Below are 13,013 nucleotides of genomic sequence, written 5' to 3' on the forward strand. Positions count from 1 at the left end.
GATCCAAAAGTAGAACAATTTCAGTGGGGACACAGCCCCATTTTTATACAGTATTTCCCTTTGTCTGAAGGTGCAGAGTGGGGGCGGAACCAGTCGCAGCTGGTTCTTGAGTACTCTGTTTACCTCAACCACCCTCTCTATTCACTGGCAGGGCCTGGGTCATTAGACACACCACAGGGGGGCGGAGCCAGCATTGTGTGGGGAAAACCCAGCCCATCCAGGACACAGGTACAGTCCTCCCACACATTACTCATGCAGATCTCCCACTCACCACCGGGCAGACCCATCCAGACTTCCTGGAGCCTGGCATGCCAGCCAGCTCCAGCCAATCACACGCCAGCACCCTCACAGCACACGTACAGCCATGTCTAGAAATGGCACTTCTCTACTAGACACATACATGCTGCATACACCATCTCGCAGCATTCACTCTCACGAGTTCACACATACTAAACTCAAGCCTGTACACCCCACGCATCAGGAACTACCAGGGACACATACATTCCCCATGCATTCCTATGGGCGGGCAGGCCTAGCTCAGCACATGCACTCAGAGTGCGCACGCACTTTCCACTGGGACACAGTGAAAGTGCGCACAATCCAAAAATCACCATCTCCAGGTCACCATTTCCAGCAAAAAGTCTAGGGGTGAACCTGCCCTAAGGGCCAAAGTCCAACATAACCCCCTTCCAGCCAAAACGCAGGGGAGACCAATCACCACCGTGATGGACTTCCCTGCTTGGGGCGATAGAACACGGATGCAGGCCCGCAACTGCAGGGACACCCTCCTGTTCTACGCCACGGTGAACCCATGGGATTCCTTCTAGAACCACTATCCGGACCAACTGGGCTACCCCACTGGTACTCCCGAGCTGTCCGCGGCCAGGACCAGGCCCTGGGCCACCCAGGTGCCACTGGTCCTTGACAATTCGCAGAGCGGGGGGTAGTAACCCCTGGCACATAGCGGCCATTTTCCACTCTTCCTGTCTGCAAGACAGGACTAGACTGCCACTGGTTCTCCAGCCTAGGGCCTACAACCTCAGGCGGACCAGGAGTCTCAGGGAAGGCTCTCCTCCCCTTACCTCTTCTCCTAGGGTTCCTCCTCCTCCGGCGAGGGGTACACCTAGAACGCCATTCCAACCCAGGGCTTATCCACTCAGGTTGCACCGGGGTCAGAGGGGGGCTCTCCCACCCTCTGCACCCCCTTCCAGAGGTCTGCCCTCTCCCACCTGGAGAAGTTCCTCTGGAAGAAGAACCGGTCAGGACACTGGTTACAGTCATCCTACCCTTCAGGTCAGGCTGATCCTGAACCTGGCCTTCCAACCTCTGGTCTAAAACCTTCGGTGGAACAATTGCCTGGCACTCCAGGACTTCTGGGGACTTACACTCCATCCCCCTGAGGCTAACAAATGAGACATATGTTGTGTGACTGTCTGTCTGGCGCAGATCTCCCGCCCTCTGTCCACCTGACAGTGCGTGACGATCCCCCAGACCAGAAGTGGTGTTACCATGGTCACTACACGGGAACCTAGCCCAACTGGGTAGTCCCTGACCCACTGGTCCTTCCACTGGGGAACTCCCCCAATCACTCCTCACTCTGGACTCCTGTACCCTCCCTACCGGAGCGGTACTGCCAGACTCTAGAACCATAGGAGCTCTGGTTACAGACGCTCCAGGTCCTCTACTCACTAGGAGATCTTCCTCAAGTGGACTAACAGGACAGCCTAGGTCCCCAACCTGGTGTTCCCTACAGAAACCATCCAAGTCCTGAGGCAGGGCTTCGGGCGTCCGGGGAACCTCGGTCTCCCCCTCACTCCTGCTCCACTGAGCCAGGCAGTGAGCCCCTACACCCTCCTCGCTATCCTGGGACCTAGCTGGGCTACACTGAGCCTCCTCCACCACGCTGGGCTGGAAGATACCTGAACCACTACTTTTGGAGTCACTCCCTAATGACTCTAGAGAACCTTTAGCACTCTCCCAGCGGTCTGCTTCATCTGCAAGCTCACTTGGACTAAGGGATTCAGACTTCAACAGGTGCTGGCGCAACTCTGGACAAACAACATTGAGCAACTGCTCTTTGAGAAACATATTCAGTACTCCGTCTCTCTCATCATCCGAGCTAGCCTCCAGCCAATCCCACATTGCATCAGAACAGTCATCCATAAAAAAAACCAACTCTGGTGAGGCAGTTTCCTACTGCCCCTGAACTTCAACCTTAACTCCTCCTCTTGGGAACAAGGGACCATACGTTGGGCACGGGGTAGGGGACTTTCTGCACTGAAGTCTAAACAGCTGCCACCACTGGACTCAGCCCTCCCTGGGGAATCCAGAAAATTAAAACTGCGCGCAGGGGATAGTCTATCCTCCAGAGCTACTTTGCCTCTGGTGGAGGCCCTCTCAGCCTCCTCTATCCTTTCCTGCGCTAAGACCATCTCGGTCTCTAGCTGTTGCTTCCTAAGCTCCAGCTGCGCCATAGCCTGGGCATGCTCCAACCTGAGCTTTTCTAAAGCCAGCTGGTGCTCCCTTTCTCTCCTCCTATCTTCCAGCTCCTCTGGGGACAGGGAAAGGGATGAGGCGCTGCCTCCTACACTGGACCCAGCAAGGGACTCCCTATCTATGGGGTCTCTACTCTCTACTGGCGTCCAGGTGCTGTCATCTTCTTCCTCCTCTTCTGAATCTTCAGGGCTCCCCACAGACCCACCACCCTCCTGGTGTGGGGCCCAGACCCTTTCCTCACTGCGCTCACGATCCCAGTGACCCTCTTGCCATCTGACCAGGCGGTCCCTAAGGTCGTACCAGTTTGACTCACCCCTCCCTAGGTCTCTCTCGTCACAGAACCTTACCAGCTCCCACGTACTGTAGGTATCTAGATCACTGAAATCAAAGACAAGCTCCATCTTGGCAGACGTTCTAGAGACAAGATCACACAGGGAACCTAGGGGTCTGAGCTAACACAGGAGTACACAATTCACAAAGGTATCAGCAAGCTCTCTACCCCAGAGAACTCACACTCACTTGCCTAGTGCCACACACCATTCATCCACACACAACCCTCCCCTCGGACTGGTAAGGCAGTTTCTACCACCCCTGATTCCTCAACCTGACCACAAGTGACACAGGTACCGACTCTGGGCGCAGGGTGGGGGACAAATGTACTTGACACAATTACACAATGGATACCTTCAGGAGAAGAAAATATGAAACTTCCCAAAAACAATCCCCTAAAATGTGGTCATCTAAAATGCAGAGTTTTGTGGTGTGGCCAGTTACTACTGTGGTACAAGGCAAACACAAATCCTTATCCCACCGCTTGCCGCCAATGTTGGAAATGGGATCCCTGGCTGGCCAGGGCTTTCGCCAAAGTCAGCCAGAGACCACCACCCCCAAGTCAGGGCAAGGGAGTTACACGCCAAGATAACCCCTACTCACCCTCTAGGTAACGTGGCGCGAGCAGCAAGGCTAAACTTGGAGGCGATGTAGGCTAAGTATTTGCGCACGCACCCCAGCAACAACAACCAAAGGCCCACCACAAAGGAAACTCCACACAAGGTTATATAAAAATAGCCTTTGTATTACACCAAAACACATTAGATAAAACACACACTTTACAATGTGCCAGAGGCACGGGCAGAATTTACAGGGGATATGTACAAGACAGGGCCGCCTGGACCACTGTCAGGAATCAGAAGTAGCACTTTCAGAAATAGCACTTAGAAGGTAAAATATAAATGTACTTTAGCACAAAATAGCACACAACCAGTATCTACTGGTAACAGGACCTCACTAGCACCACCTGTACTAGGGAGAAAACAACCACCTATGTATCACAATACCTGTAGGGGTGTAAGAACATACACATGATGCAATGCATGACATTCATTCAGAGGTGTAAAGGCACATGACGCATAAAAACACATTCAGAGGTGCAGGGGAAGGAAACACATGATGCAGAACCTACATTCAGCGGTGTAAACGCAAAGCACATGACGCATAAAAACACATTCAGAGGTGCATAGAACAGTTGCGCAAGAATCATCAGCAATAAATTACAATGCGCAGGGTGCACGTAGCAAAACACTCAAAATGTCCCTCAGGCCAACTGGCCTTGAAAGGGGCGGAATGCCCTGAGTCTCAGTGTCAGGGGGTCTGCGCAGGCAGCACAGCACACAAGCCTAAACGTAGCAACTGTCCACTAAGTGCTGGACAGTTGTAAATAACAGTTAGGCAAACGTTGGAAACTCTTGGGCTCAGGAACACAATGGGGCAAAACACAGTGTGGGAGCCACGGGGCTCTGACCACTAACTGCCCCTCCAGAACCTCGCTGGGTTCTAAACAAATATTATGGCACCCCAGAGCTTCTGCGCTTTAAAACAATGAAATGCCCCCAGAGCCTCTCAGGGCTCTCACTATGATGTGGGCAATGAGCCTCGCCGGGCTCGCGGAATGAATCTGGCTGTGAGCCTCTCGGGGCTCGAAGATCAACTATGGGGCCCTGGAGCCTCTCTGGCTCAAAGAACAGAATGCCCCCTCAGAGCCTCATGGCTCTCAAAATGAATAATGACTGCCCACGTTGGAGTCCCTCACGGGGGACTCGGGAATCACGCAATGCCCCCTGAAGCCCTCGGGCTTCACACAGTAGTGCGCGCAAGATCGCGCTACGGGGGAGGGGCGGACACCGACAATGTGTCCCGACGCCCCTCTCCCTTTGTAGACACTCACCGGGTCTCTGGGTGGCAGGGCGGCTCCTCGGCGGCTCGGCTGGGACCGCGGGCGGGCTCCCCTTCACTCTGGAGCCTCGAGGACGGAGCCGGCTGCTCCTCTCGCCTCCCGCCTGGCTTTGTCTCGCTCTCCCCTCCGCCTGACTTCCGCCGGGGCCGCCACTGGCAGCGCGGCCCTGGGGGTCAGGAGGCGGGACTTCCGGGTCGCTCTAGGCAGCGGCCCGGCAACAGCTTTCACTCCCCCTCGGCTGCGATCACGGGAAAACGCCGGGTGGGCTCCGGCTTCAATCAATAATGCACCGGGGTCAGAGGGGGGCTCTCCCACCCTCTGCACCCCCTTCCAGAGGTCTGCCCTCTCCCACCTGGAGAAGTTCCTGTCCAACACTGATGATTCTCTCTTATGTGCTGATGATTCTCTCTCATGTGCTGATGATTCTCTCTCCCTGGCATGTTCTGATGATTCTCTCTTATGTGCTGATGATTCTCTCTCATGTGCTGATGATTCTCTCTCATGTGCTGATGATTCTCTCTCATGTGCTGATGATTCTCTCCCCCTGGCATGTGCTGATTATTCTCTCTCCTGTGCTGATGATTCTCTCTCCCTGGTATGTGCTTATGATTCTCTCTCCTGTGCTGATGATTCTCTCTCCCTGGCATGTGCTGATGATTCTCTCTCCCTTGCATGTGCTGATGATTCTCTCTCATGTGCTGATGATTCTCTCTCATGTGCTGATGATTCTCTCTCATGTGCTGATGATACTCTCTCATGTGCTGATGATTCTCTCCCCCTGGCATGTGCTGATGATTCTCTCTCCTGTGCTGATGATTCTCTCTCCTTGGCATGTGCTGATGATTCTCTCTCCTGTGCTGATGATTCTCTCTCCCTGGCATGTGCTGATGATTCTCTCCCCCTTGCATGTTCTGATGATTCTCTCTCATGTGCTGATGATTCTCTCTCATGTGCTGTTGATTCTCTCTCATGTGCTGATGATTGTCTCTCATGTGCTGATGATTCTCTCCCCCTGGCATGTGCTGATGATTCTCTCTCCCTGGCATGTGCTGATGATTCTCTCTCCTGTGCTGATGATTCTCTCTCCCTGGCATGTGCTGATGATTCTCTCTCCCTTGCATGTGCTGATGATTCTCTCTCCCTTGCATGTGCTGATGATTCTCTCTCATGTGCTAATGATTCTCTCTCATGTGCTGATGATTCTCTCTCATGTGCTGATGATTCTTTCTCATGTGCTGATGATTCTCTCTCATGTGCTGATGATTCTCTCTCCTGTGCTGATGATTCTCTCTCCCTGGCATGTGCTGATGATTCTCTCTCCTGTGCTGATGATTCTCTCTACCTGGCATGTGCTGATGATTCTCTCCCCCTGGCATGTGCTGATGATTCTCTCTCCTGTGCTGATGATTCTCTCTCATGTGCTGATGATTCTCTCCCCCTGGCATGTGCTGATGATTCTCTCTCCTGTGCTGATGATTCTCTCTCCCTTGCATGTGCTGATGATTCTCTCTCCCTTGCATGTGCTGATGATTCTCTCTCATGTGCTGATGATTCTCTCTCATGTGCTGATGATTCTCTCTCATGTGCTGATGATTCTCTCTCATGTGCTGATGATTCTCTCCCCCTGGCATGTGCTGATGATTCTCTCTCCTGTGCTGATGATTCTCTCTCATGTGCTGATGATACTCTCTCATGTGCTGATGATTCTCTCCCCCTGGCATGTGCTGATGATTCTCTCTCCTGTGCTGATGATTCTCTCTCCTTGGCATGTGCTGATGATTCTCTCTCCTGTGCTGATGATTCTCTCTCCCTGGCATGTGCTGATGATTCTCTCCCCCTTGCATGTTCTGATGATTCTCTCTCATGTGCTGATGATTCTCTCTCATGTGCTGATGATTCTCTCTCATGTGCTGATGATTGTCTCTCATGTGCTGATGATTCTCTCCCCCTGGCATGTGCTGATGATTCTCTCTCCCTGGCATGTGCTGATGATTCTCTCTCCTGTGCTGATGATTCTCTCTCCCTGGCATGTGCTGATGATTCTCTCTCCCTTGCATGTGCTGATGATTCTCTCTCCCTTGCATGTGCTGATGATTCTCTCTCATGTGCTAATGATTCTCTCTCATGTGCTGATGATTCTCTCTCATGTGCTGATGATTCTTTCTCATGTGCTGATGATTCTCTCTCATGTGCTGATGATTCTCTCTCCTGTGCTGATGATTCTCTCTCCCTGGCATGTGCTGATGATTCTCTCTCCTGTGCTGATGATTCTCTCTACCTGGCATGTGCTGATGATTCTCTCCCCCTGGCATGTGCTGATCATTCTCTCTCCTGTGCTGATGATTCTCTCTCATGTGCTGATGATTCTCTCCCCCTGGCATGTGCTGATGATTCTCTCTCCTGTGCTGATGATTCTCTCTCCCTTGCATGTGCTGATGATTCTCTCTCCCTTGCATGTGCTGATGATTCTCTCTCATGTGCTGATGATTCTCTCTCATGTGCTGATGATTCTCTCTCATGTGCTGATGATTCTCTCTCATGTGCTGATGATTCTCTCCCCCTGGCATGTGCTGATGATTCTCTCTCCTGTGCTGATGATTCTCTCTCCCTGGCATGTGCTGATGATTCTCTCTCCCTTGCATGTGCTGATGATTCTCTCTCATGTGCTGATGATTCTCTCTCATGTGCTGATGATTCTCTCTCATGTGCTGATGATTCTCTCTCCTGTGCTGATGATTCTCTCTCCCTGGCATGTGCTGATGATTCTCTCTCCTGTGCTGATGATTCTCTCTACCTGGCATGTGCTGATGATTCTCTCCCCCTGGCATGTGCTGATGATTCTCTCTCCTGTGCTGATGATTCTCTCTCATGTGCTGATGATTCTCTCCCCCTGGCATGTGCTGATGATTCTCTCTCCTGTGCTGATGATTCTCTCTACCTGGCATGTGCTGATGATTCTCTCCCCCTGGCATGTGCTGATGATTCTCTCTCCTGTGCTGATGATTCTCTCTCATGTGCTGATGATTCTCTCCCCCTGGCATGTGCTGATGATTCTCTCTCCTGTGCTGATGATTCTCTCTCCTGTGCTGATGATTCTCTCTCCTGTGCTGATGATTCTCTCTACCTGGCATGTGCTGATGATTCTCTCTCCTCTGCTGATGATTCTCTCTACCTGGCATGTGCTGATGATTCTCTCCCCCTGGCATGTGCTGATGATTCTCTCTCCTGTGCTGATGATTCTCTATCATGTGCTGATGATTCTCTCCCCCTGGCATGTGCTGATGATTCTCTCTCCCTGGCATGTGCTGATGATTCTCTCCCTGGTATGTGCTGATGATTCTCTCTCCCTTGCATGTGCTGATTATTGTCTCTCCCTTTCATGTGCTGATGATTCTCTCTCATGTGCTGATGATTCTCTCTTATGTGCTGATGATTCTCTCTCATGTGCTGATGATTCTCTCTCCCTGGCATGTTCTGATGATTCTCTCTTATGTGCTGATGATTCTCTCTCATGTGCTGATGATTCTCTCTCGTGTGCTGATTATTCTCTCTCATGTGCTGATGATTCTCTCTCATGTGCTGATGATTCTCTCCCCCTGGCATGTGCTGATTATTCTCTCTCCTGTGCTGATGATTCTCTCTCCCTGGTATGTGCTTATGATTCTCTCTCCTGTGCTGATGATTCTCTCTCCCTGGCATGTGCTGATGATTCTCTCTCCCTGGCATGTGCTGATGATTCTCTCTCATGTGCTGATGATTCTCTCTCATGTGCTGATGATTCTCTCTCATGTGCTGATGATACTCTCTCATGTGCTGATGATTCTCTCCCCCTGGCATGTGCTGATGATTCTCTCTCCTGTGCTGATGATTCTCTCTCCTTGGCATGTGCTGATGATTCTCTCTCCTGTGCTGATGATTCTCTCTCCCTGGCATGTGCTGATGATTCTCTCCCCCTGGCATGTGCTGATGATTCTCTCTCCTGTGCTGATGATTCTCTATCATGTGCTGATGATTCTCTCCCCCTGGCATGTGCTGATGATTCTCTCTCCTGTGCTGATGATTTACTCTCCCTGGCATGTGCTGATAATTCTCTCTCCCTTGCATGTGCTGATGATTCTCTCCCCCTGGCATGTGCTGATGATTCTCTCTCCCTGGCATGTGCTGATGATTCTCTCCCTGGTATGTGCTGATGATTCTCTCTCCCTTGCATGTGCGGATTATTCTCTCTCCCTTGCATGTGCTGATGATTCTCTCTCATGTGCTGATGATTCTCTCTTATGTGCTGATGATTCTCTCTCATGTGCTGATGATTCTCTCTCCCTGGCATGTTCTGATGATTCTCTCTTATGTGCTGATGATTCTCTCTCATGTGCTGATGATTCTCTCTCATGTGCTGATGATTCTCTCTCATGTGCTGATGATTCTCTCTCATGTGCTGATGATTCTCTCCCCCTGGCATGTGCTGATTATTCTCTCTCCTGTGCTGATGATTCTCTCTCCCTGGTATGTGCTTATGATTCTCTCTCCTGTGCTGATGATTCTCTCTCCCTGGCATGTGCTGATGATTCTCTCTCCCTTGCATGTGCTGATGATTCTCTCTCATGTGCTGATGATTCTCTCTCATGTGCTGATGATTCTCTCTCATGTGCTGATGATACTCTCTCATGTGCTGATGATTCTCTCCCCCTGGCATGTGCTGATGATTCTCTCTCCTGTGCTGATGATTCTCTCTCCTTGGCATGTGCTGATGATTCTCTCTCCTGTGCTGATGATTCTCTCTCCCTGGCATGTGCTGATGATTCTCTCCCCCTTGCATGTTCTGATGATTCTCTCTCATGTGCTGATGATTCTCTCTCATGTGCTGATGATTCTCTCTCATGTGCTGATGATTCTCTCCCCCTGGCATGTGCTGATGATTCTCTCTCCCTGGCATGTGCTGATGATTCTCTCTCCTGTGCTGATGATTCTCTCTCCCTGGCATGTGCTGATGATTCTCTCTCCCTTGCATGTGCTGATGATTCTCTCTCCCTTGCATGTGCTGATGATTCTCTCTCATGTGCTAATGATTCTCTCTCATGTGCTGATGATTCTCTCTCATGTGCTGATGATTCTTTCTCATGTGCTGATGATTCTCTCTCATGTGCTGATGATTCTCTCTCCTGTGCTGATGATTCTCTCTCCCTGGCATGTGCTGATGATTCTCTCTCCTGTGCTGATGATTCTCTCTACCTGGCATGTGCTGATGATTCTCTCCCCCTGGCATGTGCTGATGATTCTCTCTCCTGTGCTGATGATTCTCTCTCATGTGCTGATGATTCTCTCCCCCTGGCATGTGCTGATGATTCTCTCTCCTGTGCTGATGATTCTCTCTCCCTTGCATGTGCTGATGATTCTCTCTCCCTTGCATGTGCTGATGATTCTCTCTCATGTGCTGATGATTCTCTCTCATGTGCTGATGATTCTCTCTCATGTGCTGATGATTCTCTCTCATGTGCTGATGATTCTCTCTCATGTGCTGATGATTCTCTCCCCCTGGCATGTGCTGATGATTCTCTCTCCTGTGCTGATGATTCTCTCTCCCTGGCATGTGATGATGATTCTCTCTCCCTTGCATGTGCTGATGATTCTCTCTCATGTGCTGATGATTCTCTCTCATGTGCTGATGATTCTCTCTCATGTGCTGATGATTCTCTCTCCTGTGCTGATGATTCTCTCTCCCTGGCATGTGCTGATGATTCTCTCTCCTGTGCTGATGATTCTCTCTACCTGGCATGTGCTGATGATTCTCTCCCCCTGGCATGTGCTGATGATTCTCTCTCCTGTGCTGATGATTCTCTCTCATGTGCTGATAATTCTCTCCCCCTGGCATGTGCTGATGATTCTCTCTCCTGTGCTGATGATTCTCTCTACCTGGCATGTGCTGATGATTCTCTCCCCCTGGCATGTGCTGATGATTCTCTCTCCTGTGCTGATGATTCTCTCTCATGTGCTGATGATTCTCTCCCCCTGGCATGTGCTGATGATTCTCTCTCCTGTGCTGATGATTTACTCTCCCTGGCATGTGCTGATAATTCTCTCTCCCTTGCATGTGCTGATGATTCTCTCCCCCTGGCATGTGCTGATGATTCTCTCTCCCTGGCATGTGCTGATGATTCTCTCCCTGGTATGTGCTGATGATTCTCTCTCCCTTGCATGTGCTGATTATTCTCTCTCCCTTGCATGTGCTGATGATTCTCTCTCATGTGCTGATGATTCTCTCTTATGTGCTGATGATTCTCTCTCATGTGCTGATGATTCTCTCTCCCTGGCATGTTCTGATGATTCTCTCTCATGTGCTGATGATTCTCTCTCATGTGCTGATGATTCTCTCTCATGTGTTGATGATTCTCTCCCCCTGGCATGTGCTGATTATTCTCTCTCCTGTGCTGATGATACTCTCTCCCTGGTATGTGCTGATGATTCTCTCTCCTGTGCTGATGATTCTCTCTCCCTGGCATGTGCTGATGATTCTCTCTCCCTTGCATGTGCTGATGATTCTCTCTCCCTTGCATGTGCTGATGATTCTCTCTCATGTGCTGATGATTCTCTCTCATGTGCTGATGATTCTCTCTCATGTGCTGATGATACTCTCTCATGTGCTGATGATTCTCTCCCCCTGGCATGTGCTGATGATTCTCTCTCCTGTGCTGATGATTCTCTCTCCTTGGCATGTGCTGATGATTCTCTCTCCTGTGCTGATGATTCTCTCTCCCTGGCATGTGCTGATGATTCTCTCCCCCTTGCATGTTCTGATGATTCTCTCTCATGTGCTGATGATTCTCTCTCATGTGCTGATGATTCTCTCTCATGTGCTGATGATTCTCTCTCATGTGCTGATGATTCTCTCTCATGTGCTGATGATTCTCTCCCCCTGGCATGTGCTGATGATTCTCTCTCCCTGGCATGTGCTGATGATTCTCTCTCCCTGGCATGTGCTGATGATTCTCTCTCCCTTGCATGTGCTGATGATTCTCTCTCCCTTGCATGTGCTGATGATTCTCTCTCATGTGCTAATGATTCTCTCTCATGTGCTGATGATTCTCTCTCATGTGCTGATGATTCTTTCTCATGTGCTGATGATTCTCTCTCGTGTGCTGATGATTCTCTCTCCTGTGCTGATGATTCTCTCTACCTGGCATGTGCTGATGATTCTCTCCCCCTGGCATGTGCTGATGATTCTCTCTCCTGTGCTGATGATTTACTCTCCCTGGCATGTGCTGATGATTCTCTCTCCCTTGCATGTGCTGATGATTCTCTCTCATGTGCTGATGATTCTCTCTCATGTGCTGATGATTCTCTCTCATGTGCTGATGATTCTCTCTCATGTGCTGATGATTCTCTCCCCCTGGCATGTGCTGATGATTCTCTCTCCTGTGCTGATGATTCTTTCTCCCTGGCATGTGCTGATGATTCTCTCTCCCTTGCATGTTCTGTGCTACTCGGCGCACAGCGCTTCGCTGCCTTGCCATGGGTGGTGAGCGCTATATAAATGCAATCACAATACAATGGATCCGTTACTATCAGAATAAATACTGCCCGCAGATTACTCACGTCCCGTCCTCGTTGCTTCGGTAAAACACCAGGAAGGGGTCCGACTTGCCGAAGAAGTCCTTCTTGTCCAGCTTGTTGGCGCACAGCTGCATGGTGGCGATGTCCTGCAAGGAAGAGAGTGACACGTCAATGTCTGACTGGGAGGTGGCGTAACAGCTGCATGGTGGCGATGTCCTGCAAGGAAGAGAGTGAGTGACACGTCAATGTCTGACAGGGAGGTGGCGTAACTGCTGCATGGTGGCGATGTCCTGCAAGGAAGGGAGTGACACGTCAATGTCTGACAGGGAGGTGGCGTAACAGCTGCATAGTGGCGATGTCCTGCAAGGAAGAGAGTGACATGTCAATGTCTGACAGGGAGGGGGCGTAACAGCTGCATGGTGGCAATGTCCTGCAAGGAAGAGAGTGACACGTCAGTGTCTGACAGGGAGGTGGCGTAACAGCTGCATGGCATGGAGGCGATGTCCTGCAAGGAAGAGAGTGGCATGTCAGTGTCTGACAGGGAGGTGGCGTAACAGCTGCATGGTGGCGATATCCTGCAAGGAAGGGAGTAACAGGTCAGTGTCTGACAGGGAGGTGGCGTAACAGCTGCATGGTGGCGATGTCCTGCAAGGAAGAGAGTGACACGTCAATGTCTGACAGGGAGGTGGCGTAACAGCTGCCCGACGGGTGGCCAGAGCGCCCTGCCTCAAGGCGC

At 50.8% G+C, this 13,013-nt stretch overlaps 1 protein-coding gene across 1 annotated transcript in view; it reads right to left on the reverse strand.

Moving 5' to 3' along the window:
- Positions 1–13,013, reverse strand: part of CPNE9 (copine family member 9) — a 482,542-nt gene that overhangs the window by 199,835 nt on the left and 269,694 nt on the right. Inside the window, exon 3 of the mRNA XM_078659325.1 lies at positions 12,320–12,423. Coding sequence (XP_078515451.1) covers positions 12,320–12,423 — 104 coding nt within the window. The remainder of the gene's footprint in view (positions 1–12,319; positions 12,424–13,013) is intronic.

This window comes from Lissotriton helveticus, chromosome 9, assembly GCF_964261635.1.
Source record: "Lissotriton helveticus chromosome 9, aLisHel1.1, whole genome shotgun sequence".
NCBI lineage: Eukaryota > Metazoa > Chordata > Amphibia > Caudata > Salamandridae > Lissotriton > Lissotriton helveticus.